The sequence below is a fragment of the Globicephala melas genome, chromosome 2 (genome assembly GCF_963455315.2).
Source record: "Globicephala melas chromosome 2, mGloMel1.2, whole genome shotgun sequence".
Classification (NCBI taxonomy): Eukaryota; Metazoa; Chordata; class Mammalia; order Artiodactyla; family Delphinidae; genus Globicephala; species Globicephala melas.
In genome coordinates, this window is record NC_083315.2 from 5,300,492 (window position 1) to 5,327,050 (window position 26,559).

Consider the following 26,559-nt stretch of genomic DNA (forward strand, 5'->3'; position numbering starts at 1 on the left):
AAAATTTATAAGCAGCTCATGCAGCTCAATAACAAAAAAACAAACAACCCAATCCAAAAATGGGCAGAAAACCTAAATAGACATTTCTCCAAAGAAGATATACAGGTGGCCAACAAACACATGAAAGGATGCTCAACATCACTAATCATTAGAGAAATGTAAATCAAAAGCACAGTGAGGTGTCACCTCACACCAGTCGGAATGGCCATCATCAAAAAATCTACAAAGAATAAATGCTGGAGAGGGTGTGGAGAAAAGGGAACCCTCTTGCACTGTTGGTGGGAATGGAAATTGATAACAGCCACTATGGAGAACAGTATGGAGGTTCCTTAGAAAACTCAAAATAGAACTACCATACAACCCAGCAATCCCACTACTGGGCATATACCCTGAGAAAACCGTAATTCAAAAAGACACATGTACCACAATGTTCATTGCAGCTCTATTTACAATAGCCAGGACATGGAAGCAACCTAAGTGTCCATCGACAGATGAATGGATAAAGAAGATGTGGCACATATATACAATGGAATATTACTCAGCCATAAAAGGAAACGAAATTGAGTTATTTGTAGTGAGGTGGATGGACCTAGAGTCTGTCATACAGAGTGAAGTAAGTCAGAAAGAGAAAAACAAATACCATATCTAACACATATATATGGAATCTTAAAAGAAAATGGTTCTGAAGAACCTAGGGGCAGGACAGGAATAAAGACGCAGACCTACTAGAGAATGGACTTGAGGACACGGGGAGGGGGAAGGGTAAACTGGGACGAAGTGAGAGAGTGGCATGGACATATATATACACTACCAAACGTAAAATAGATAGCTAGTGGGAAGCAGCCGCATAGCACAGGGGTTCAGCTCGGTACTTTGTGACCACCTAGAGGGGTGGGATAGGGAGGGTGGGAGGGAGACGCAAGAGGGAAGGGATATGGGGATATATGTATATGTATAGCTGATTCACTTTGTTATACGGCAGAAACTAACACACCATTGTAAAGCAATTATACTTCAATAAAGATGTTAAAAAAAAAGAAAGAAAGGTGGAATTTTAAAAAATATGCTTAAAGCATTAATCACAGTGTCTGGTACAGATAAGTGTTAGCTGCTGCTCCTGGTGTTTCTATTACTACTATTACTGTTTCTATTACTACTATACTATGTTAAAGGTCTAAACTTATCTTTTTGAAAATTGTGAACCTTAGGTACACAGACCTGGATCCATAATCCTTAGTTCATTGCTATCATGATTAGTTTGTGAACAGGCTTATTTTATCTTAAAGCATTTTTTTTAATCTTAAATAATATATTATAAAAATTTTCACACACTCTTCGCTATATCATCTCATTAAATTCTTTTCACTTCAGAAGTGGCTTATTTTGATACCTTCTAGAAGATTCACAAGTGAGTTAAGAAGGAAAAAAGTGATAGTGCAGAAAATGAAAAGAAAAGCAAGTTCATATACGTTTATAATTTGTTTGCATGGAAAGCTTAGCTCTGAAGTTAAGGTGAAGCATTGGCATACTTTGGGGAATGTAAAACATGCTGTGTGTTTTGTTTTTGAATTGAAATGCTTTCTTCTTACTCCAGTTTATACTCATTTTAACCCACACATATAGTTGGTTTATTTTCTCCCTGAGCAAGATGAAACTTAGTAAAAGAAGAAGACAGTAGGAATATTTTCCCACCTCCTACTCTCCAACGATCTGAGGGAATATATTCCAGTTTCTAGAAATGAAAATACAAACATTACTGAGGAAGCTAATATCCGTTTTCCCCCTTCATCATGTGCTTTGGCCTGTGAGTGATGAGTGTTTCAGCGAGGGGACCATGAGTCACTCCATCACCAGGGCTTTGACCCTGGGGGAGGGGCTACTCGCCGCACCCCTATCAGCCACTCTTCTTGGTTCTGAGCAAGGCATCCGTGATGGCTCGTCTTTATTCAGTACAGTTTTAAAATGGATCGGGACACTCTGCCTTCCTTTTGTATTGGATTTTACATTTTAGAAAGCTCCTTGCTCAGGGGTAGTTGTTTGGAGACTGAATTAAAGGGGGACACAAATTCAGGCAGGGGAAGTTTTAGGCTCCTTTGGTGACCTAGGCAAGACAGCATGAAGTCCCACAGCAAGACACTGCCGGGCAGGTGGAGGCAAGGGGTGCAAGAGACACGTCGGAGGAAGAGTTAACAGAACATAAGGATCCATTCCACTGGGGGATAAGGGAGGGATCTAAAAAGGCTTGGCAATTGGGTACATACTCTGGCATTTACTGAGGCAAGAAATGAAGCTGGGGCTTCCCTGGTGGCGCAGTGGTTGAGAGTCCGCCTGCCGATGCAGGGGACACGGGTTCGTGCCCCGGTCCGGGAAGATCCCACATGTCGCGGAGCGGTTGGGCCCGTGAGCCATGGCCGCTGAGCCTGCGGGTCCGGAGCCTGTGCTCCACAATGGGAGAGGCCACAACAGTGAGAGGCCCGAGTACCAGAAAAAAAAAAAAAAAGAAAGAAATGAAGGTGCAGGAGGAATTAGGGGGAGGGGGCGATGATTTCAGTTTGAGACGTTGACTTCCAAGGTTGATGGAACATACCAGCAATGGTGTCTGGAATGCAGTCAGATAGCTGAGCCTGGAGCTTGGAGAGAGGGCTGGACTACGGTTGTACGTAGTAGCCAACTAGCACGTGTCTTGGAAATCTTAAAACAGAAGCCATATCCTTGATACATTCCGTCAGGCAGCAGAAGGCTAGATTAAATGGCGTGAATAGCCACCTGGCTTAGATACTGCAGTACAGTTATATGAGTAGCATATTTTCCTGTCTCTGTATGGGGTCATTTACATGTCCGTCTGGCTAAACACTTGAGCACTTTAAATATATATGTTATTTTACATTTTTATATGCTCCTCATACTAAGTTTCTAAAATACAGAAAAGAAAAAATAAGAAATTGATGGCATCCATAATATTGCAATACAAACTATTAACATCTTGGCTCATTTCCTACAGAAACACACACATGCACACTTACACACACAGACACGAAGAGAGTTCATATAAAACTGCATATAGTTTTGTATCCTGCCTTTTTTCACTTAGCTTATTTAATATGCTGCTTCTTAAGAAGAGTTTCTTTGGCCATATAATCAGTTACATGGACACCGTAGAATTGAGTTAAGCACTAGCTTATCATTGATCACTTAGGTTACTTCTATTCTTTTCTTATTATAATAATGCTCTGAAGAGCATATTTATATGTAAATCTTAGTCTACATTTCCCATTATTTCCTTTATATAGATTCTCTTTTTCTAATTGAAAACTCTATTATGAAATATTTTAAATCTACAGAAAAGTATCAGCTACACAACGCATGTAAAGTATAGCATGAACAAAAACATCCTCCTTGCTAAATCTCAATATTTGGCCGTATTTGCTTCAAGTTCTTTGTTTTGTTTTTTTTTCCCCCAAAAGAAATGCATTCCTTTTGAGGCCCCATGTGTAGCCCACACTGTTCCATTCCCAGCCCCTGGCCCAGAGGAAACCAATTTATGAGAAGTTGTGTTTACAATTCCCATGGCTATTTTGGTACTTTTTCATGGTATGTGTGCATCTGTATACAGTATGTAATGTTATTTTGCGTGTTTTACAAATATGTGTTATGTTGTATTATGTACATCAAGTAAATGTATTATGTTCAAGTAAATAAATTATTATGTACAATTTATTTATCTGATGAACACAATACAACATAACACATATTCTTCCATCCACTCTTTTCATCCAACAATCTGTTTTGAACGTTTTTCTGCACTGTGGTGCATTCAGATCTAATGCATTCTTTTTGCCACCATACAAGATTCCACTCTATCAACATCCCATGAGTCACGTACCCACGTACTGTTAGTGCACATTTCAGTTGCTTCTGATGTTGTACTATGGCAACCCTCAGCAAGGAACATTCTTGTCCGCATTTCTGAATGCAGTCATGCAAGAGTTTGTCTCGGGTAGACACCCGGAAGTGAAAGAGCTAACTTTTACATTTCCTGTGTTGCCAAATTCCACTAAAAAATGCGTGCGTGAGCATTCCTATCAAGAAACAGGAGAAACTTACCTTCATATTATCTACCCCCATTTTTAAGACGATGAAACTCATAACCAGAAGCTTCTGAAGTGCAGGAACAAACAAGTATCCCAGATGGACCCAGGACTGGAGTCTAGGTGTTCTGACTCTCAGAGTGCTTCCAGGTGTTCTGATCACGAGATCCCTGTGCTTCCCAGGTGTTCTGAACCTAAGGTCACTGTGCTCTCCTCTGGGCCTTAGTCGGTCAGATGGAACATGTCAGATGGGCCGAATCCCGTATGTAGCCTGTCAGTGAAGGCTGAGCACTGAGAGGCCATGAACAGGGTGGTTTGAGACGAGTGTGAGTGTTGACATCCACTTAGGCTCCACTTTTTGGACATTTTTGAAGCTGTGTTGTGAAGCCAGGTTTGGTGTTGTAGGGAAAATGATTGGAGAGGAGCACAGAGATTTTTAAGGAAATCACTGTTCTTCCTGAACTAGACCGGATACTTTGTCATCCCCAACTCAACCTGCTGCATTAACGATCTTATGAATTCTTGAACAAGCTGTGATAGCTTTACTTTCCAAAGAACTAAGGAAGAAACAAGGAAAGAAAACAAGGGCGTTCGCCATCAGGGTAACACATTCGCTGAATGCGCATCTCACGCCAGGCAGGTCACCGTCACCACGGCAGCTCCTCGGGGAGGGCCAGCGGTTCCAAGGACAGTGGAGATGCCGCTCTCTCTCCATTTCTTCCCTTTGTGTACACAACTCAGCCCACCCCCCGGCTGCCCCGTCACTACAGCCAGTCACCCCTTAGACCTCAAGTAATTTCCAAGTCACTAAGTTCCATGAATGACTTTTGGTCCCTTCAGTGGAAGGTGACACAGGGGGTCGCTCCACGTGAGGGAAAGGAGACTCAGAGGCCTGGGAAACCCATCGTCCCATAATATTTCCAGGGACTCTTGTGTGGAGAAGTGAGGCGGGGGGGAGTGGTCACCCAGATGTCCATTTCTTGTCACTGTTTACATTTCAAGGCCTCTGTCTCTTGCTTCTTATGGCCGTTCCCTTTCTCTCTACCCCTTTTTAAGAAAAAGTTAGGATTTAGACCTCTCTGCTTTATTTCTCCAAAATACTACACACGTGAGGCTCTATTATATGGTAGACTGCCTAAATATTGCAGGTGAGCTAAAATGTGATATTAGACATCCTTGCCCTAAAAACTCCAGTGTGCATTCCTTGCTCAGTGCCTCATTTCACACCCCCTGGATTGGTTATTTGTTGCTGCCTACAAACGTATCCCCAAACGTAATAGCTCAAAACAACAATAATTCTAGTTTCTGTGGGTCAGGAACCCTGGTGTGACTTAACCACGTGGCCGTTGGCAGGATTCGGTTCTTTGCAGGCTGTGGCTAGAGGCCTCCCTCAGCCCCTCGCCACGCGGCCTCTCTGCAGAGCATCTCACAGCACAGCAGCTGCTTCCTCAGGGCGAGCAGTACAGGGCGCAGGGGACAGTGCCAACAAGAGAGGCTGCCAGCAAGATGCAAGGGTCCATCTGTCCCAACCGAGCCATGGCAGTGACACCCCTCACTCTGACCTTGTCCTGTTTATCAGAAGCAGGTCGTTAGGTCCATGCCACCCTCCGGGGAAGAGGCTGCACAGGGCATGAAGCACTGGGGGCCAGGTCAGAAGTTGCCACCCTGTGCTCACCCCACCACCCCAGCTGGACAGTTTTCATGGATTATGTCTCCAACTCAGGGTCCCGTCGTGCCGGATGAACCCCCACCTTTGGACCTCTTTTTGTCTTTGCCTCCGTAGCTTTCCCATTCCCTCCCTACGATGTTTTATCCATTTCTTAAACAGCAATTTAGTGATCTCTTCATCCCACTTTAATAGCAGAGGCTAATATCTATTAAGTACTTACTGTGTGCCAGAAACGACCCGACGTACCTTTATGCCTTTTAACTTATTTAATTCTGACGAACAGTATGAACGATATTCTCATGTCAGTCCAGTTTTACAGATTAGGCAGCTGAAGGACAGAGAGGAGAGAGACCCGTCCACAGTAAGTCACGTAGCATCTCTCCCCTGGCAGTCGTTCTCTGAGAGCCTGCGAGGGTGTTTTGCTAAATAAACACCTTCTGTTTTTTTCTCTTTGAAAGGAATTCTGCCACCTGCTTTTAAAGAATACATGTTGTTATATAATACATATTTCCATCATCAGTAAGTATATGGAAAGGCGAAAGGTTCCCTTTGCTTGGCTCCTTTATTTTCTCAAATTGCCGGTCCCTGGACTCTGACCACTGGCCTCTCTAAACATCATCCGGAAGGGGTGCTGGTCTCTCGTTTGAATGGTTTGCCTCCCCGTCACTTGGTGCTGCAGTTGACACGTGTCAGCTTTGAAAAGGGGTTGATATTTACTCAGATCTCCTTAACATTATAAAGCATCAAGTATTAAAGTTCATAAATGTTTGGCTCAGTTCTACCCTCTGGCTACAGCTCAGGGTATATAGAGGGTCCCCGGTGGTACCGTAATGTCATGTGTCCTGGATACTCTGGGCCTTGGGGGTCGGTCCGGTGTCCTGCACCCACCTTCCGCCATCCTCCTCCTCTCGTGGTCCTGGTGAGGGGCTGGCACAGCCCGTGAGAGGGCACCTGGCTGCTGCGTGTGTGGCCTGGCCCCTGACCTTGATCGGAGCCTCCTCCACTGCCCTCTGGGTCCGGAAGGCAGCTCCACTTGACCTCTTTCCCACGGTGAATAACCTCTTCCCCGCCGTCGTGCCTGCTGTGCGTTTGTGCTGCCCAGTCCACGAGACAAGAAGCAGCTTTCTTTCTTAACTCTGGGTTTTCCTCGACCTTAGTCCGTTGTTCTCAGGGGTCATATGCTCTTTATACACGATATTTACTTACTCATTTGTACATCAGACATTTATTTTCTGTTATGTGCCTGGTTCTGTTCTTTTAAAAAGTCTCCTATTTTTGTATGATAGAGGTAAGTTCAGGTATTTTTAACGTATGTGCTGGTATCTGGAAATGTGACAGACTCTGAATACTTTGTAAAGACACTGATTAACTTTAGCGAAGAAATTAGATTACTGCTTAACTCCATCTGCCTGTCTTTAGAGCCCCTGTAGTTGGAACTCCCACGGATGGTGGCTGCTTTTTCTTTTGTGGATTCAACTTCAACATTTTATTTTACTGGAGTTATCTAGAAATGAGTCAGTCGCAATGTGCAGTTTTTTGTTTGTTTGTTTGTTTTGTATATTTTTCTCTTTTTACCACCTAAGCAACAGATCAGAAAATCAATTCCCAGGCCCAGGAAACTCTTGGCAGTAGACTTACATGAGGCTTATATATCTATAAGCTATGTGAATATGTTATGTGTATAGCCAGTAATAATATAATTTGCTAGCTCTGCCTTAGGAACTAAATGGAAGTAAAGGAAATGCATACTGATAATTTTTATGACTTTAGAATTTAAAAAAATAGCAACAAGATTTCTCCTATTTTCTTCCCTGCAGTTTTTTCCTTATAATTTTTTTTTGCAAATTTTACATCAAGTTTATTTTCTTCCAGGTTTATTGAGATATAATTAACACACAGCACTGTGTAAGGTGAGGTGTACAGCATAATGATGTGACCTACGTACAGCGTGAAGTGATGACCCCAGTAAGTTTAGTGAACACCCATCATCCGATATAGACACAAAAGAGAAGAAATAGGGAAAGTATTTGTCCTTGTGCTGAGAGCTCTTGGGATTGACAACTTTCTTAACAACTTTCCTGTATAACATACAGCAGTGTTGATTCTGTTTATCACGTTGTACGTCACATCCCTGGTTCTTAGTCATCTCGTAACAGGAGGTTTGTACGTTTTGACCCCCTTCCTCACCATGCAAAAATACCACATTATTACTGACTGTGTTCCTCACACTGTATGTTTCACCCCCATGACTCATTTATCTTGTAACTGGCAGTCTGTCCCTCTTAATCTCCTTCACCTATTTCTCTCCTCCCCTCACCCACTCCCCTCTGACAACCACCTGTTTGTTCTCTGTATCCATAGCTCTGTTTCTGTTTTGTTATATTTGTTCATTTGTTTTATTTTTTAGATTCCATATGTAAGTGAGATCATATAGTAGTAGTCTTTCTCTGTCTGACTTATTTTACTTAGCACCATACCCTTTAGATCCGTTCATGTTGTCACAAATGGCAAGATTTCATTCTTTTTTGTGACCGAGTAATATTCCATTGTATATATATGCCACATCTTCTTTATCCATTCTTCTGTCGATGGACACTTAGGTTGCTTCCATGTCCTGCCTATTGTAAATAGAGCTGCAATGAACACTGTGGTACATGACTCTTTTTTAATTATGGTTTTCTCAGGGTATCTGCCCAGTAGTGGGATTGCTGGGTCATATGGTAGTTCTATTTTTAGTTTTTTAAGGAACCTCCATAGTGGCTGTAGCAATTTACATTCCCACCCACAGTGCACCAGGGTTCCCTTTTCTCCACAGTATCACCAACACTTACTTGCAGTCTTTTTGATGCTGATCTTCATTCTGCCAGGTGTGGGATGATACCTCATTCTGGTTTTGATTTGCATTTTCCTGGTGATTAATTGTCTTGAGCATCTTTTCAAGGACCTGTTGGTAAAATCAGCATTCCAATATGGGATTATGGCAAAAGGGAATCATATTGGGCTCGGAGCTTGATAACTCAGTGGAGGTTGGATTCCTTATAATTTTATAAATTAAAGCTTAAATTGATTTGATATTACTCTCAAATAAAAGGACTGCTATTCCAAACTGTTAAAAAAAAAGAAGACCCCAGCTGTCTCCTTGATAACGTGAGGTCTTACACTTTCATAAAATGGTAATTGGGAACATATAACTTAATAACTATCATACACATTGTAAAGAGAAGTAACATGATATAATATAGAATTTGGAGAGAGAAGAATTAAGTTCCTGGTTCTGCTACTCAGTAGCTCCGTGATCTTGGGTCACTAGCTCCCATTGGATGAGACAATAGTTTAATAGCTAGCACACTTGTGAAGTCTCACTTTCTTCACTAAAAAAACGAAAAACATCACATGCTGTTGAGGACTAGTTTTAGAGATGTTTGCACTGGTGCTTGTAAAATTACAACATGCTAACCAAATGTAGGGTGACATTGGTATATAATTTTGATTTAGGGACATTGGAAACCTTCTATCTTGGATCTGTTCCTTGTGAAGTAATGCCCCAGGTGTATGGATTTCAGCCAGAGTCCTGTGATTCCAGGATCTCGGGGGTAGGAGGGGCTGGAAACATGTAGACCTCCTAGAAGATGTGTTCTTTTAAAGAACCTCCAGGGAAATGGTTCATTCATGGGACTTTCTGAATGACTTTCGCCTTCACTTTCTACCTTCCTTATTTTGCCTTAAGAGGATTTCAACCATTCAGAGAGAGGAAGACAACTTAGAAAGGGAAGGAACAATATCTACTTACTCCCTAGCCCTCTGAATTTGGAGAGAGAGAAAGGGAACTAGAGGAGTCTTGGCTTTGTGAGTTCATGGACTTGTAAAAATCCTCTGCATGTGTGTGTATCGTTGGGTGTTGTTTGTTGCTTTTTGGGGGACGTCTATAAACCTCATAGAACCCATGTTCCACTGAAGTTTAAGAAATGCTCTTTTAAGCAAACAAACCAGTCACCTTGAGAGAAGCAAGTGGTCTTGTACAAGGAGTCTTGACCAAGGGTCGGTGGCCATATTCCCCAGACCCCTGGACCCCAGATGTTCTAAGAGGGTATTCTTTAAAGCAAGATAGTATTAATATAACATTACTGAAATCCTACGTTGTTATAGCTATGACCTTAGGAAAGTTTAAAACCAAGTACAGAGATAAACAAGTCTTGGATTAAACCCATGGTGGTAATACTTGTGAGTAGGTTGCAGTGTAAATGCAGTATAAGAGGTTGTGTAATGATGGCGTGTGTGTGGGTTTGGCTCCTATTCAAGGTATTCAGAAGAGGCAGTCACACTAGATTGCAAACTATATTTTGAATTGGTTGAGAATATATCATTTAGTTTTTAATCAACCTTTAAATGTTGAGTGAAAATCAGTTTTAACGTTTTATTGGATATATAGATTTAAAGATTAGGACATTGAGGGAAACAAAGAAAAAAGAAGTGATGCTCCAGAGCATTTATGTGAAATCCGTCATCGTAAAAGTTTTCGCCCCTCATTAGAGTTAAAGGTCCTATTGATGTTTGACTCATGTGCTCATACAAATTAAGCTGAGAATAGCCTCCCAGTCACACTTACGTGCTAAGGAGAACGCTGATTGTAATCACTAGGTATTCTAAAGTCACTTGTGTGTACCTTCCTTGTATTAAGTTCCCGACTTTCTGTTTTCTCCCAGGGCTTTCTTATGAAATGTAAATAGCAATTTATGTTGCATGAAACAGTCATATTTTAACCTCATACTTTTACTCCCACCCTGGCGGTTGGCCAGCTGATGCATCTGTCTTGCTTAATTGAAATCTTGCATTGGACAAAACGAAAGGTTTAATTCTGGACTCCAGAACCTAGCTGTCTGGTTCACCGTGTCCTGCTCCCTCTTAGGAACTGTGTGTCTTGGTCACATCAGTGAGCTCTCTGTGCATCCGTTATCCTCTTCTTGAAAATGGAGGGAATCTGGGGAGGAGGAAACTGGAGAGTATATGTGAAAGGCTGAATCCAGTTCCTGGCTCATAGTAAACATTTAATGAACGGTTGCTGTCATTATTATTATCATCCAGAGACAAAGAACTCATTTCCCCCCAGTTTACACATAAGAGCATTCTAAGATTCACACCAGACACACAGAATCCCAAGAAAATGCGCAAGCTTCAATTTCACACACCAGTACAGCAATTTTGGGGGTCTGTAATGTAAACTCTGTTCCACTGGCACATATGGAAGGTCAGCTAAGTCCCAGTGCAGAACTGGGCAGCACAGAGCCCAATATCTTTTTTAAACTAATGAGGTAATTTTCTAAATCAGCCTCACATCACTACGTCATTTGAAAGAATTCTACCATTTCTCTTCCTCTTGACCATGACCCCATGAAGAGCATAAAGTTCCAGCAAAGGCTGGGTTTCTGAAAATGAATGATTCCTCCTCATTATTTCTTATGTATTTGCTCCATGTTCATTCTTGTGTCAGCACATGTGAGCATGGCCCATGATGTAACTGCCCTGGAGTCAGGAGAGTTAGAAAGCAGGGAAAGGCCTGCCATTTATAAAGACATCCAGGGATCTAATGGCGAGTTTCTTGGGCACAGAAACTCCTACTGAAATCCCTAGTTTTCCTAGAAATGACCAAAGACTCAGACACCCCAATGGACCCGAGTGACAAGACAATAAAATGAAGCACTGGATTCCAGCAAATGTGTTTTCTACTAGGTCACCGACGTGCAGGTACTCCACGGAACAGGCGCCTTGTACAGGCAGATCTGAAGTTCTGAACCGCTGTGTTCCCTGTTGTGTTTCTTTGTAGGCATTTGATGGTTTAAGCTCTGCAGCCCCTCGCCTTGCCGGTGTGTGTGGAAGACAGCAGCTGAGGAACCCCTTCACCTCTTCAGGAAACAGCCTCTTCCTGCGATTTCAGTCTGGCCCTTCCAGACAGAGCCGGGGGTTCCGCGCTCACTTCAGACAAGGCAAGTTCCGCGCCGGGTCTCCCGGAAGCACAAACCATCTGTTCTTAAGTGCCCCTCTTGGTGCTGCAGTAAAATGAGACCGAAATCGGTCCCAGCTTTCTACTTAACATGCGACAATTTCAGTAGAACAAAGGAACCATGGTTTGCAATGATTCCAACTGTTGATACTTTTAACTTTTCCTTTGTCCAACTAAGGTGACGCGAACTTCCTTGGGATCGCTGTATCTCTCAAGCACATTTTCAGAATAACACTTAAAAGTGCCTTTAATATTAGAGACACTATTAAAGAAGTGTTTATCCAGGTTCATTTATTCACAGATATATTATCTAGTATTTATCCAAAGTTTTATGCTAAGAGATACGCTACTATAAATTACAAGACTTTCTTGTAATATAAAGTCAGGTTCTAACCCTCAAGATAGTGGTTGCCCTCCACCTGAAGAATCAGTATTGTTTTCCATTGATTTCTTCTTTTCTCTTTTCTTTTCTTTTTTTTTTTTTTGGCCGCACTATGCGGCCTGCATGGAACCCAGGCCACAGTAGTGAAAGCGCTGAGTCCTAACCACTGGACCGCAAGGAAATTCCCCATTTTTTTTTCTTAAAGCACCACTTCCTACTAGACCTTTTCACCCATTGCCTTTCATCTGGGAATTTTAGAGATTAACCCTTTATTCCACTGTCAGAGACGGAACCCAGAGCTGGGTGGGTTGTTGTCCCCTTAATACGCCTTTGATTTTTATTGGGAGGATCCTTGTCATTTCAAACAAGTGTGGTCTATTTAGTCATTTCATCTGTTTCAGTGGACTTGGCTTGCCCGGATTCTGCAGTAAAGAGCCCTGGCTAGGAAGAGTTTCTGGGTTGAGGTCTGCCCAAGGTGCACTGTAGGCTTTGGAGCAAGAAGACTGCGAAGTTCTTTCAAAGAAAGAACAGCTTCTTTTTTTTTTTTTTTTTTTTTTTTCGGTATGCAGGCCTCTCACTCTTATGGCCTCTCCCGTTGCGGAGCACAGGCTCCAGACACGCAGGGTCAGCGGCCATGGCTCACGGGCCCAGCCGCTCCGCGGCATGTGGGATCTTCCCGGACCAGGGCACGAACCTGCATCCCCTGCATCGGCAGGTGGACTCCCAACCACTACGCCACCAGGGAAGCCCAAGAACAGCTTCTTAACACTCTTTCTTTTCATTTAATTAATCACTTACGTTTTGCTTCATAGCAAAGAAGTCCCCAGCGGGTCTTCTCTGGGCTGCTATAGTAGCCTCCCGGCCTCACCTGCCCTTCTCCCATATTCCTCCAAAGTCAACGTGCAGTAGCGAGTTCTGATTCTGACCTTCAGTGCTCCATTGTCTGTCCTGACTCCACACCGACCAGGGCGTGGAGCCCAAGCTTCTCCACACAGGCACAGAATCTGCCCTGCTCTTTTTCCAGCATCGCTCGACCCTCCTCACGCGCCCCATGCTTCGGCCAAGCGTGTGTGGTGCAGCCCGTGCCCTCCTCTGTCTTTGCTCGGGCTGCCCTGGGCCACTCTCCCTCACCCCCGAATCCTCCTTCAGCGCTGTCTGCGCCATGAGATGCCTTGTACACCCCCCCGTCTTCTACTCCCACAGGGCTCTGCACATCCCTGATGACACACAGCCGCCCTTATGAAGTCTCTTTCAACTGAATATTTATTTTCCTAAAAAAGAAGTCAGTCGTGGGGCTTCCCTGGTGGCGCAGTGGTTGGGAGTCCGCCTGCCGATGCAGGGGACACGGGTTCGTGCCTGGGTCCGGGAAGATCCCACGTGCCGCGGAGCGGCTGGGCCCGTGAGCCATGGCCGCTGAGCCTGCGCATCTGGAGCCTGTGCTCCGCAGCGGGAGGGGCCACAACAGTGAGAGGCCTGCGTACCGCAAAAAAAAAAAAAAAAAAAAAGTCAGTCGTAAAAGAGATTATCCCTATGTCTGTAATTTGCAAGCGGGCAGAGTAAGTGAATCAATGCCAGCGTTTTGTTGAATGATTCAGGCAATTCGTAGCCGTTTACTCTGTTGTTCTTTGCCACTCCCCACTCCCCGTAACTGAAGAATACTGTTACAGATGTAGAGTATGTTGCCACTTTCTCAGGGTTTATGTGCAGCTTTCTTGGCAGAGAACTTCCTTGACATGCCTTTCAGAAATAAGGAAACATCATTTATGCTTTCATTCTTCAAATAATTGTGTTGGAGAGTCAGCAAAAATCAAAAGTGTGTGACATTATGTGTGCGCTTGTGTGTCCCTCAGCCTGCGGCGGCTACATCCTCACCGACTCCGCTGATACGATATCCTCTCCCCTGTTCCCTGCCAACTATCCATACAATCAGAACTGCAGCTGGATAATTCAAGCCCGGCCTCCGTGTAAGTAACAAAAATAAAAAAGAATCCAGGACGCTTGGTGGCTGTGGGAAAGTCCAGCTATGACTCATGTTCTTATCTCCTCGGTGGTAACAATTGATGGCCTTCCTCTCCTGTTTTTGGGAGCCCCATTTCCTGATGTGCACAAGAACAAGGGTTTCCTAATCTGGTAGGAAGTAACTTTTACTGTTTATTCTTCATTTAATTATTTTTTAAATTTCAAGGCCTAGCAAAGGAAACGAAACAAAGCAAAAAGCTGTAACCTAGTTGAAATGACAGGCGTGTGAGACTGGGGGTGAGCAAAAATAGTGGATAAATAAATAGTTTTTGACACCTGTGCCTTGAGTGCAGTAGATGCTCAAGGCAGTTGCTGAGTGAATAAATGAACAATAAGAACCGTAGACTGGAAAATTAATAACTCCTAGTTTGGAGATGCAGTGCTATGAGCATATTGGTCTTCAACCAACGTGGAAGTTAATTACAAAACCTGGTCTCTCCTGTGATGCACGTATTTAAAAAAAAATCCCAGCATAGGCCTTAAGAAACATGGAATACGTGCTTACACTGTGTTCTTTTTAGAATCCTAGAAGCTTGTTTTCTGCTCTGGTAGTAAGGATTACTGTCCACATTTTACAGAGAAAGTGAAGAGTTTCCTAAAGACTCAAGCAGAATGACCGCGAAGAGGGTGATCGCAGGGCCGTTAGGAATCCCGTTCCAAAGGAGCCCTGCCCTTCCTTGAGGTTTTCAGGAAAAACGGATGATTTCAGACGTCCTGTGGGAATGGCATTAAGTTCTTTACTCCGCTCTCTGATTAATGACCTGTGTGGTAATAAGAAAGTCACTTACGCTGATGAGGCCCCATTAGCTAATCTGAAAAAAGAAGAGTTTGGCTTAAATATTCTCTAACATTTTTCCTAGGCATGTTAAGCATTAACAGAAGGGTATCTTGATTGCCCTGCATGTCATTTGGGGGTCAGTGATGTAATCCTTAGGCAAAGAAAGTAGCCAGGAACTTAGCCTTGAGTAAAGAAGTCCCCTGCCTCGAGTTCCACAGTCTGGCACCTAAGGATAATTTCTAAACCATTCTAAAGCATTTAGATGAAAGAGGTCACTGGTATAAAGACAGCAATAGGGAAAGATCCTATTCGGAAGATTTGGGACCCTGGAAGAAAACAAAAGGAAAATGTACCCAGGCACATACCTTTCTGCAAGTAATTCAAAGCTCTCTTTATAAATGAATGAACTTCCGTTTCCCGGGTTCTGGCCTTAAAGTAACACCGAGAATGCTAGGATACGTGTGCCGGAGAGGAAAATGTCTTATATACAAGCACAGGTAAAGAATTAGAATTTAAGGAAACTATTCTATTAAGAAAAATACTTCTGCGAGGAACACAGCAACAGTGGATGCATTCCCCATCGTCCGTGAAATAAACCCACCCAAGGGCCCTTCTCCAAGGGTTCTCTTCCCAGTACCAGCGTTTCAGAATCTACAGACATTTTCGAAAGCATGGATTCAATTACTCTTCAAAGGAAAGCTTTTAGCAGAGCGGTTGATACTTCTCCTCTTCACCCCCCTCCCCCATCCGTCCCCCTGTGCACATCTGCCAGATTCATGGCTCCCCTGCTGGAGAAACAGCAGGAGAAAGGATCAGAGGTGAAATAGCATTCCCTGTGTGTTTTGTTTGCCAGAACGTTATTAAAGAGTCTTCTCTTTTTCCCTTTCAGTCAATCATATCACCCTCTCCTTTAGCCACTTTGGACTTGAAAGCAGCACAACGTGTACTCGAGACTTCTTAGAGATTTTGGACGGCAGTCGTGATGATGCGCCCCTCCGAGGTACTGCCGCGCTCACTCGCTCACATCTGTGGCCTTGGCTTTTTACAGTTTCTGGGCTTACGTGTGTATATGCTGTCATTCCAGGTTAGAATGTTTCCAATAACTATGAAGAGCGTCATAAGCCATGTAAAGATAACCAGAGGCTAAGAAAGCAGGATGTAATATGGTGTTCAAGAAACTCAGCTTGTTCATATTCAAGGACATGAATAGTTTATATATGTATTTTTTTAATTGAAAGTTGTGATTGCTTTAGACAGTAGTGAAATGCAGTGCATTCCAGCATTAAGTAGCATTCTCTGAGAAATTTCTTATTAACATTTGACCACAGTGCTGGTACTCAAATTGAGCATGTTTCTTTTGGTTTTGTCCTCAGTGGAAACAAAAGAACAGATAGATAGATAGATAGTAGATAGGTAATCTAGAGTTCTGTTTGTAAAACATCCCAGTAGAAATTAGGGATTGCTGCTAAATAGTTTCTGAAATGTTCTCAAGCAAAATAATCTCAGGTTATTTAAACATTCTCCATGAGTCACTCCTGAGTTAGGAGTAGTGTCAGGGCCTTAGTTAGGGACAGTGTCAGTGCCTGAGTTGGGAGTATTTGAGCTTTGTCATCCAAGGTTCTCATCCTGCGCTAGAAGACAAGCTCCATCAGAGAAGGGACTTTGTTTTGCCCATTGCTTTATTCCCAGTGCCCAGAACAGTGCCTGAGATGATAACAGGCAATTGAGGAATACTCTCTGCTCTCTGCAGACTTCCGATTGTATTCCTTGAGATTTTTGTCTGTAAGCATTTAACTGAGGTTGAGGCTATATTATTTAATGGACACTTATATAACACCTTGTGCTGAGTGCTATCCTAAGAACTTTATAAACAGTAACTCAATTAATCCTCATACCCTTATGATACAGGATTTCACTGTTATCAAAGGTCCCCTCTCTCAAGTGGGGAAACTGAGGCACAGAGCACTTAAGTAACTTGACTCAGGTCACGTAGCTGGTATGTGGCAGAGCCGGGAGTTGAGTTGAATCCAGGTGTTTTGGTTCCAACATCCACGTGCTTCTCTGCTCTTATATGTTGCTTTTAAGAATTAGCACGTGTATTTGCGCAGGTCCCTACCGCACGGGAGAGTTTAGCATTCGTTACATTTGGCGGTCATCTGTATTACTCTGCCTCCCCCTAACAATCTTTACCATGCTTATGAATCACCTCCCCTATGCTTGCATTCATAGCTCATTCTGAATTATCAGGCATCATCCCCAACACTGACCCTAATTTAAATGTTTCTCCTAATAGTGTTTTCTTCTGTTTGCTTTGGTCTCTTGTGATGCTAGTAAAATACGTGTTTACTTGTCATCATTCATTCTCCTTGTCACCGTCTTCATTATTTAGGCCGATACTGTGGCCCCTCCATGCCCCACCCCATCACTTCCTTCAGCAATGCTCTGACACTGAGGTTCGTCTCCGATGCTATAGCGAATTTTGGTGGTTTCCACGCCACGTATGCTGCATCAACATCAGGTAAGAATGGTAGCAAATGGCGCTACTAAGTTAAGAGAAATCTGTAGAAAGTCCTTGGTTTATTATTTGGGATTCTTCTACATTCAGCATTCGGAGCTAGTTTCCTAGATCCCCTCTATGACTAACCTCACTATCTTTCATATTAGGTCAACACGCTTGTAAAGTCTAGCAGTAGTGAACTCTATACCACATCTTCTTTATCCATTCGTCCATCGACAGACACTTAGGTTGTTCCCATACCTTGGCAATTGTGGCTGACGCTACGCGGATGAGCTCTGGAAGCGGGGAGAACTGGCTGGAATGATCTTGGGAGACTATCTTGTCGGTGTCTCCTTGTTCTCCTTCATGATACGTTTGTTAAGGGAGCCCCTGATGGACAGTGTCTGATGGCATCTCTTATGGGTGGACAACTGCTGTTCTTTAGTCTCCCTGGCCTCACAGCTGCGCTCAGGCAGGGCTGGGTGTTGGCACTGATGCAGGATGGATGGTGGCTTATGGGGAGGAGGGGAAAGAGGGGCACCCAGTGCTGGGGCTCTTAGCCAGGAGAGTGCTGCTGGCTTCCTGGTTATTAGCAGCTAAAAGCCTTAGAACACCAAGGAGATGTGTGCATGTTTCTGTGCTCTCCTGAGAAGGAAAAGCTGAAATACTGCCTTCTGTTCTAGGCCAGGGGTGAAAGTCATCCTGGTCAGCAATACCGAGGGACTACAGAATTAAAATGAGTCTTTTATTACGTAAAGTTAGAGTTCACAGGGAGAAAAGGCTTTTAGAAAAGAAACTACTGAGATTCCTTCTAATCCACCATACCCTGTGGCTTTTAGTTTTCAGAATCTTTTCCTTATTATATATGATATGGATTTTTTTTACTATGAAATGAAAATGGCATATCCTTTGACGATGCTAACAGCTGTTCTAGTGTTCTTTCTCCTTTATCTTATGGTGTCTTGTATTCAATATTTAATCTGCCACTCACTTTGTTTCTCTTTTCTTCTAGCTTGTGGTGGCATCTTCCACATGGCTGAAGGCATCTTCAACAGCCCTGGCTACCCAGAAATTTATCCCTCTAATGTGGAATGTGTCTGGAACATTGTCAGTTCCCCTGGCAACCAGCTCCAGCTGTCTTTTATGTAAGTCCTTTTTTTATAGTATATTGTTTCAGGGAGAATGGATCTGCAGGAAGGAAGCAGTGTTACTAATAGGATGGACAACTAATAGCATATTTGTCCAAACAACTGTTAGAGAATGTGGTGGGAACTTCAGGAAGTCTGTTTCCATATTTCCTCTGTTTTAGTCATAGTTTAGGTTATAAATAGCATTAAAATTCTCTTGCAGTGGTTTTAGAGTCCTGCCTAACATTACCAAGAGTACATGCCTGAGCTCTTGGTACATTACTTTTTGGAATTCTCATTTTCAGAGAACATTAATTTTATCGTTTTTTTAAAAATTAGGAACATTTAGATTCTTTCAGAGCATCACTAACATTCTTTCTTCCAGGAGAAATCCCCATCTCAGTTAAGCCTTCTTCACCCTTATGTCTTATCCCCATGCTAATCCACCATTGTCAGAAAAGACGGGTTTATTTGGTATCAGCAGAGAATTGCAAAGATGAGTTTATTTAAGATCAACAGGAAATTGCAAAGATGAGTTTATTTGGGATCAGCAGAGAATTGCAGTTTGGGGTCTGCAACCATGGCAAGACACGTGCAAGTCCCTGTATTGCGAGAGAAGGAGAACACTTCTATAAAGAAGAAAAGGAAGTTTAGAGGGTTATAATAAACAGAGAATCCAAGGCTTCTCATTGGTTGAGCCCTTCAGGAAAGAAGAGAGGCCTTTCTTCTTCCTGTTGGACTCTGCTATTTCTGCAGGGCATGAGAGCTCCCCCTTTTGGTATCCTGACTCTATTTAATTGAGGTTTCTGTTTATTAATTTTTTATATTTCCCCCTTTTTATCATAATCTTTCTCTGAAATCATTGCTGATCTAGAGTCAGGGTTTCTAGTTTCAGTGGATTTTTGTGTGTCAATGTCAGGAAGGACCTTTCCTGGTATAGTATTTCATGTCAGAGGGAAAGTGAACAGATTGAAAATCTATTAAGGTCACGTCTGAGTAATTAGGAGGGGTAGGAGGGAGAACTCTCAGGTGCTTTTTATCTAAAGTCCATATGATATCAAGATCATAGACATTGGAGATCATCTGAAGCCTTCTGTCATCCTCAAAAGTATATCTTGGGAAAGCTGTCTCGTCAGATGTCGTCTGCTTCAATTCCAGAAAATGTTTACTTTCAGGTCACCAGGTGATGTACAGGTACAGTCAGGGTTCAGTGATTTCTTTAGGTGTGCTACATAAATCCAAGAGTCTGCTTCTCAGAGCTTGGTGTCACAAGGGTTGGCTAGCAGTCCCTGATAGGGACCTTTCCAATGAGGTTGAAGTGAGTTCTTCTGGAGGACTCTTTTGCAATAGACAAAATCTCTAGGTTGCAAGATGTGATGCTTAATGTCTTCATCTCCCAAGGGTACACTGTGAAAAGATCGCTCTATTAAAACATGGTTATTTTTAATAGAGGCAATTAATCCTTTGCAATGTTGGAATATCTCTCCTTTTATCAGTCGTGTGTCAAAAGAAGTGGGAACCAAGTGCATTGGAAATTATGTGACTATCTCAAATGGTAAGAGTTTATGAGTTCCAAAAGCGGAAGATCCAAGATTTAGAAGGACAGATGGCAGTGCTTTTGACCAAGATGTTGGGAGGGCCTCTATAAATGTTGCCAACTGAGTCTTAATGGTGCTGTTAGTGTGTTCGACTGAACCAGAGGAATAAGGGTGGTGAGCACAGTGAAAGTGTTGTAAAACGAGCCAAACAGAGCAGACTTGTCAAAGTACCTGGCCAGTAAAATGGATTCCTTGATCGCTATGAAGTTTGAGATGAGTTCCCCAGGTAGGGATCATCTTTTCCAAAAGGACTTTTGCCACAGAAGGGACAGTAGGCTGTCTGCAAGGGAAGGCTTCAGTCCAGTGTGAAAACATATGGACCATGACTAAAACATATTTATATCCATTAGAGGAAGAAATTGTATGAAGTCCACTTACCAGAGCTTGAATTGTCCATTAGGCAATATACAGTGTCTGGGAGCAGTACGAACGGGCTTCCCTGGTTCTACTTTGGACAAGTGGGACAAGTGAGGGTTGGCACTTTTTTCAGCCTTGTTAATGTTTCTCCTCTAATATTGATTCATGAAGGCTATCATCTCGTCAGTAGAACAATGGTTTAATGCACGTACAGCAGTGAGGAGTGGGAGTTTTAGAGTGTTGGGTGGGAATAGGTTGTTATTTGATGCAAACCAGAGCTTTCTCTTTTTATCAAACCAACAATTATTGAATTCCAATCTTTTTTTTTTTTTTTTTTTTTTGGTACACGGGCCTCTCACTGCTGTGGCCTCTCCCATTGCGGAGCACAGGCTCCGGACGCGCAGGCCCAGCGGCCATGGCTCACGGGCCCAGCCGCGCCGCGGCATGTGGGATCCTCCCGGACCGGGGCACGAACCCGTGTCCCCTGCATCGGCAGGCGGACTCTCAACCACTGTGCCACCAGGGAAGCCCAGAATTTCCAATCTTGTTTTCCTTTTTCTGAGGCTGATTGCTGGGCTTCTCTAGCCAGTTTTTCTAAATTTCCCTTTGGACCACGACAGAAGTTTGGCTGCTATTGGTCCCTTTAAGGGCAGCATTCCTTACAGAAATATCAGCAAGGTGATTTCCCTTCGCTTCCAGAGAGTCAAGTTCAGAATACCCCAGAATCTTAATAATAGCTGAAGTGGCAGGTGAAATTATTGCATCCAATAATTCCTAAACACAGGGGCCATCTTAAATTTTTTTTCCCACTGGACGTAAGGAAGCCACATTGCTTCCACAATATTCCAAAATTATGAGCTACTCTAAAAACATATCTACTATCAGTATAAATATTGGCAGTTTTGTCCTTGGCTAAATATAAGCCCATGTAAAAGCATGTAATTCAGTCTGGGCTGAAGTAACCATAGGTAAAGATGCTGCGTCAGCAACATCAAAAGGAGTCTTAATAGCATACCTAGGACTGTAGTTGCCATTATCACCTTTTAAATGAGAACCATCAGTGAACCATGGGAAGTCAGCATGACCCAGTGGAATTCCCTGTAGGTCATCCTGAGGAGTCAGGAGGTGGTGCATCAGTGTTAAGCGCCACGAGGGACTTTGCTGGTGATGGAGGGAAGAGGAGTAGCCGAGTTAAGGTTATTACAATGGAAGAGAGTTATGTAAGGAGCAGTTAACCAAAGGACTTCACAGGAGGTGAGGTGGCTGGCTGGGAAATGTTGAGTGTGATGAGAAGTCAGAACTTCTACTGTATGAGGTACAAAGATGGTTAAAAGGGATCTCACAATAGTTTTCTCGGTGATCTTAACCAAAAGGGGAGTGGTTGTAATGGCTTTAAGACAAGGGGGATATCCCCATGCTACAGGGTCCAGTTGCTGGCCATAATACCCTATGGGTCAATGGTGGTCCCTGTGTTTTGGGATTAGTACCCCAAAGGCATTCCCATTCTTTTCACGTACAAAAAGGAAAAAGAGAATCTGAACATTGGGACGCCCAAGGGCAGGTGGATTCACCAAACTCTCCTTTAGGGCCTCAAAGACTATGTCATCTGTTTCTTCTCTTAAAATTGCATTGAGGTTTTTATTGTTGAGTACAACGTACAGAGGTTTAGCCGTAGGAGAGAAATTTGGAATCCAATTTCAACAATAATCAACTAGCTGGAGAAGACGTTGCAGTTGTGCTTCGTTTGGGGTTTTGGGAAACTTAGGTCACCATGAAGTCTATCTGGATCTAGATATAGCTTTTGTTCTGATAGCAGATACCCTAAATATCAAACCTGGGTTTGGGCAAACTGCAATTTTCCTTTGGCTACCTTGGGTCCCTTTAAGGCTAAAAGCTTTAGCAAGTGGATGGAGTCTTCCTGTGAGGAGGCTTGAGAAGGAGCTCAAAGAAGCAGCTCATCCACCTATTGCAACAAAGTAGTTGAATCTCCAGAGAATTTTGTATCATCCAGGTCAGCCTTCAGGGTTCCTGAGAAATAAGGACTCTGAGTAGAACCCTGAGGCATTACTGTCCAGGTTAATTGGTTTTCTTCCCAAGTAAAGGCAAAAAGGTATTGGCTAGCTTCCTAAACTGGAATACTAGAGCATGTACTACATGAATCAATTACAGGAAAGAATTTGCTTCCAGTTGGAATGATGTCAGTATCATATAAGGGTTAGGGACAACAGAATGTCAAGAGATAACAATGCTGTTGATTGTTTTGAGATCCTAGATAAACCTTCACCTTTGACCTGTAGGTTTTCTCACCAGTAAAATGGTAGTGTTTCAGAGCACAGTACAAGGGATTATGAGGCCTTGAGCCTTATAATTTTCTATTAGGGGTTTTATGCCTTGAAGATCTTTTTTTAAAAGGTTTTTGATTAATTCTGGGAAGAGGTTTTGAGAGGTCTACTTAAATCTTGACGGGAGGTTTGTTGTGAATTTTGTTGCTGTGAATCTCCAGCATAAGTTGGAGATTTTGCCCATAAGGAAGGTGGTAGCTGATTCAGTGGAGACAAATGATAAGTATTTCCAGAATCAGCTCTAGTACTATCAGAGGCAGAGGCTGCTTTATAGTAATGGGGTTGAGCACCGAGAGTGTGGCTCTGGTGTCAGTTAGGACTGGAAGAGCGTCATCCCCGATCTAGAGAAATGTTCCTCCATGCTGACTAAGAGGGAGAATTGGGGAAAATCCCTGTAGAGCCCCATCAATGAGAATTGGGAGGATGTTGAAAGGCTGGTTAGAGGGCTGAAGGCACCTGAAGCACTTAAATTTGTGACAATCTCTTCCAATGTCCTGGCTCTTTGCAATAATAGAAATTAGTAGGGTTTTGGTTTCATTTAGGAGCCTTCATTTGCTGGGGCTGAAGATTAAGAATTCTGGCAGTCTTCCTCTGAGGTGCCTTATCTAGAGTTTGAGAGAGCTGGTTTGCCACATTAACTAAATCTGGAATAGATAGAGTTTCCCATTCCATCCTGGTCCTTTTTCCTAGAAGGGAAATGTCTCAGTTCAGCCCATTAATAAACATAGAGTTAAAAACTACCTGGGTAGAATCAACATCTAAAGGAAGACGAGAATTTTCTTTAAAAATAACCTGAAGTTGATTGTAATAATCATGAACAGTTTCATCAGATTTTTGTGTGTATGCCTGGATTTTGTTCCAATCAACAGGTTTTGGAGAAACCCTAGGAACTGCTTGATGAAGCTGCCTAGGGATTGGCCAAGCCTGATCATATAATAAGATAGCAGGCTGAGGACTTTCATATAATAAGATAGCAGGCTGGTGCAGTGGATAAGAATCTGCCTGCCCATGCAGGGGACACAGGTTCGATCCCTGGTCTGGGAAGATCCCACATGCTGTGGAGCAGCTAAGCTCGTACGCCACAGCTACTGGGCATACGAGAGCCCACGTGCCACAACTACTGAGCCCACGTGCTGCACCTACTGAAGCCTGAGCGCCTGGAGCCCATGCTGCTCTGCAACAAGAGAAACCACCGCAATAAGGAGCCCGCGCACCGCAACCAAGAGTGACCCCCGCTCGCCACAACTAGAGAAAGCCTACGCACAGCAACTAAGACCCAACACAGCCAAAAAAATAAATTAAATTAAAATTAAATCTTTAAAAAAAAGATAGCTGGCTGGTCTCCCAGCTGTAATTCTAGAGACCTTTTAGGATTTCCCCCAATTAGTGGTTTTCATCCAATGCTGAGCCTGGCCCTCACTCACCAGCATATGAACTAGCTGATATAAGTCAGAGAAACCAGGTTGACAAGTTTGAATGACTATATTAAATTGTCCAGCAATTTGTGAGCATCTCCAGTGACTTTGGGAAAGCCTTTGCTTATGGATTGCAGTTCAGCCTTAGTCCAGGGAGTACAAAAAACTAAGGGCTTAGCCTCTGGATTCTCAGAAGACTTATGTTTATTTTTTTTAATAGATCTTTATTGGAGTATAATCGCTTCACAATACTGTGTTAGTTTCTGTTGCACAACAAAGCGAAACAGCCGTATGCATACACATGTCCGCATATCCCCTCCTGGGATAGGGAGGGTGGGAGGAGCCTCCCTCCCACCCTCCCTATCCCACCCCTCTAGGTCATCGCAAAGCACTGAGCTGATCTCCCTGTGCTATGCTACTGCTTCCCACCAGCTAACTATTTTACATTCTGTAGTGTATGTGTGTCAATGCTACTCTCACTTCACCCCAGCTTCACCCTCCCACTCCATGTCCTCAAGTCCATTTTCTATGTCTACAAATTTATTCCTGCCCTGCAACTAGGTTCATTAGAACCTTTTTTTTTTTTTAAGATTCCCTATATATGTGTTAGCATACGGTATGTGTTTTTCTCCTCCTGACTTGCTTCACTCTGTATGACAGACTCTAGGTCCATCCACCTCACTACAAATAACTCAATTTCGTTTCTTTTTGTGGCTGAGTAATATTCCATTGCATACATGCGCCACATCTTCTTTATCCATTCATCTGTTGATGGACACTTAGGTTGCTTCCATGTCCTGGCTATTGTAAATAGAGCTGCAGTAAACATTATGACACATGACTCTTTTTGAATTATGGTTTTCTCAGAGTATATGCCTAGTGGTGGGATTGCTGGGTCATATGGTATTTCTATTTTTAGTTTTTTATGGAACCTCCATACTGTTCTCCATAGTGGCTGTAAACAGACATATTCTGACAAATGCAGAGGAAACAGGAATGGGAAGAGTTTCAAATGGGGAAGCTCATTAAGAGAATTAGTATGGGGGAATTGGCAGTACAAAGGAGGCACAGGTGGTGTAGCAAGGAAGGAGGAAGATGGCCCCGGAGATGAGGTCTGACCATGAGGAGCCAATGGAGAGACCAGATGGTGCTGGAAGAAGAGCCTGAGGCGTTGGGGGCCATTTTATCTCATTAATTATGTTTGCCTCAGTTAGCCTTAAAATCTTATTTTGTAGAGAGGCAATTCTAGGCTCCAGATAATGTTGGGAAGCCTCAAAATACCAAAGTAAGTATTCCACACATTTCTGGAAATTTTTGAGCTATTGTAGTCTACTTTGGTTCTAAGAAAGTTAAGTTTGGGGATTTCAAAAGTTCCCCACAATGACCATTGATATTCTAAATTGCCTTTTTTTTTTTTTTAACATCTTTATTGGGGTATAATTGCTTTACAATGGTGTGTTAGTTTCTGCTTTATAACAAAGTGAATCAGTTGTACATATACATATGTTCCCATATCTCTTCCCTCTTGCATCTCCCTCCCTCCCACCCTCCCTATCCCACCCCTCCAGGTGGTCACAAAGCACCGAGCCGATATCCCTGTGCCATGCGGCTGCTTCCCACTAGCTATCTACCTTACGTTTGTTAGTGTGTATATGTCCATGACTCTCTCGCCCTGTCACAGCTCACCCTTCCCCCTCCCCATATCCTCAAGTCCATTCTCCAGTAGGTCTGTGTCTTTATTGCTGTCTTACCCCTAGGTTCTTCATGACATTTTTTTTTCTTAAATTCCATATATATGTGTTAGCATACGGTATTTGTCTTTTTCTTTCTGACTTACTTCACTCTGTATGACAGACTTTTATCGGGTTGGTCCATTTAGTTAGGAATGTGCATGAGGAAGGACTTCAGTCTTAAACATCAGATCTGCCAGAGTCCCTGTTGGGGGTGTGGGTACTCTCTAAAACTGGGCTTCCATTTCTCAGAGGTTTTTCTCTAAAGTAAAAGAACAATTTTCAAACATTTTACAACACAAACAGCTCAATTCAAACAGCTCGGAAGCCTGAATAACAGCCAATTCTAAGGAAACGTCTTGGTCCTAGAGGAGCCAGGCCAAAGGTTTTTTCAGCCAGTGTCCAGAGAATAGCCCTTTGCAAAGGAATATGCTGAAGGCTGGACAAAAACTGGCACAGTTTCAGTGAAACAGCCCCTGCTCCTGAAGGAATGGGTCGAAGTCTAGCCAGTTTCAGTTGAAACCGCCTGATCTCAAATCAGATAGAAGTGCCAAGTGAA

At 43.0% G+C, this 26,559-nt stretch overlaps 1 protein-coding gene across 1 annotated transcript in view; it reads left to right on the forward strand.

The window, feature by feature from the left end:
- Positions 1 to 26,559, forward strand: part of CUBN (cubilin) — a 271,724-nt gene that overhangs the window by 134,568 nt on the left and 110,597 nt on the right. Inside the window, exons 33-37 of the mRNA XM_060292217.1 lie at positions 11,579 to 11,738; positions 13,988 to 14,101; positions 15,824 to 15,934; positions 17,324 to 17,452; positions 18,444 to 18,576. Of these exons, the coding sequence (XP_060148200.1) occupies positions 11,579 to 11,738; positions 13,988 to 14,101; positions 15,824 to 15,934; positions 17,324 to 17,452; positions 18,444 to 18,576 (647 nt within the window). The remainder of the gene's footprint in view (positions 1 to 11,578; positions 11,739 to 13,987; positions 14,102 to 15,823; positions 15,935 to 17,323; positions 17,453 to 18,443; positions 18,577 to 26,559) is intronic.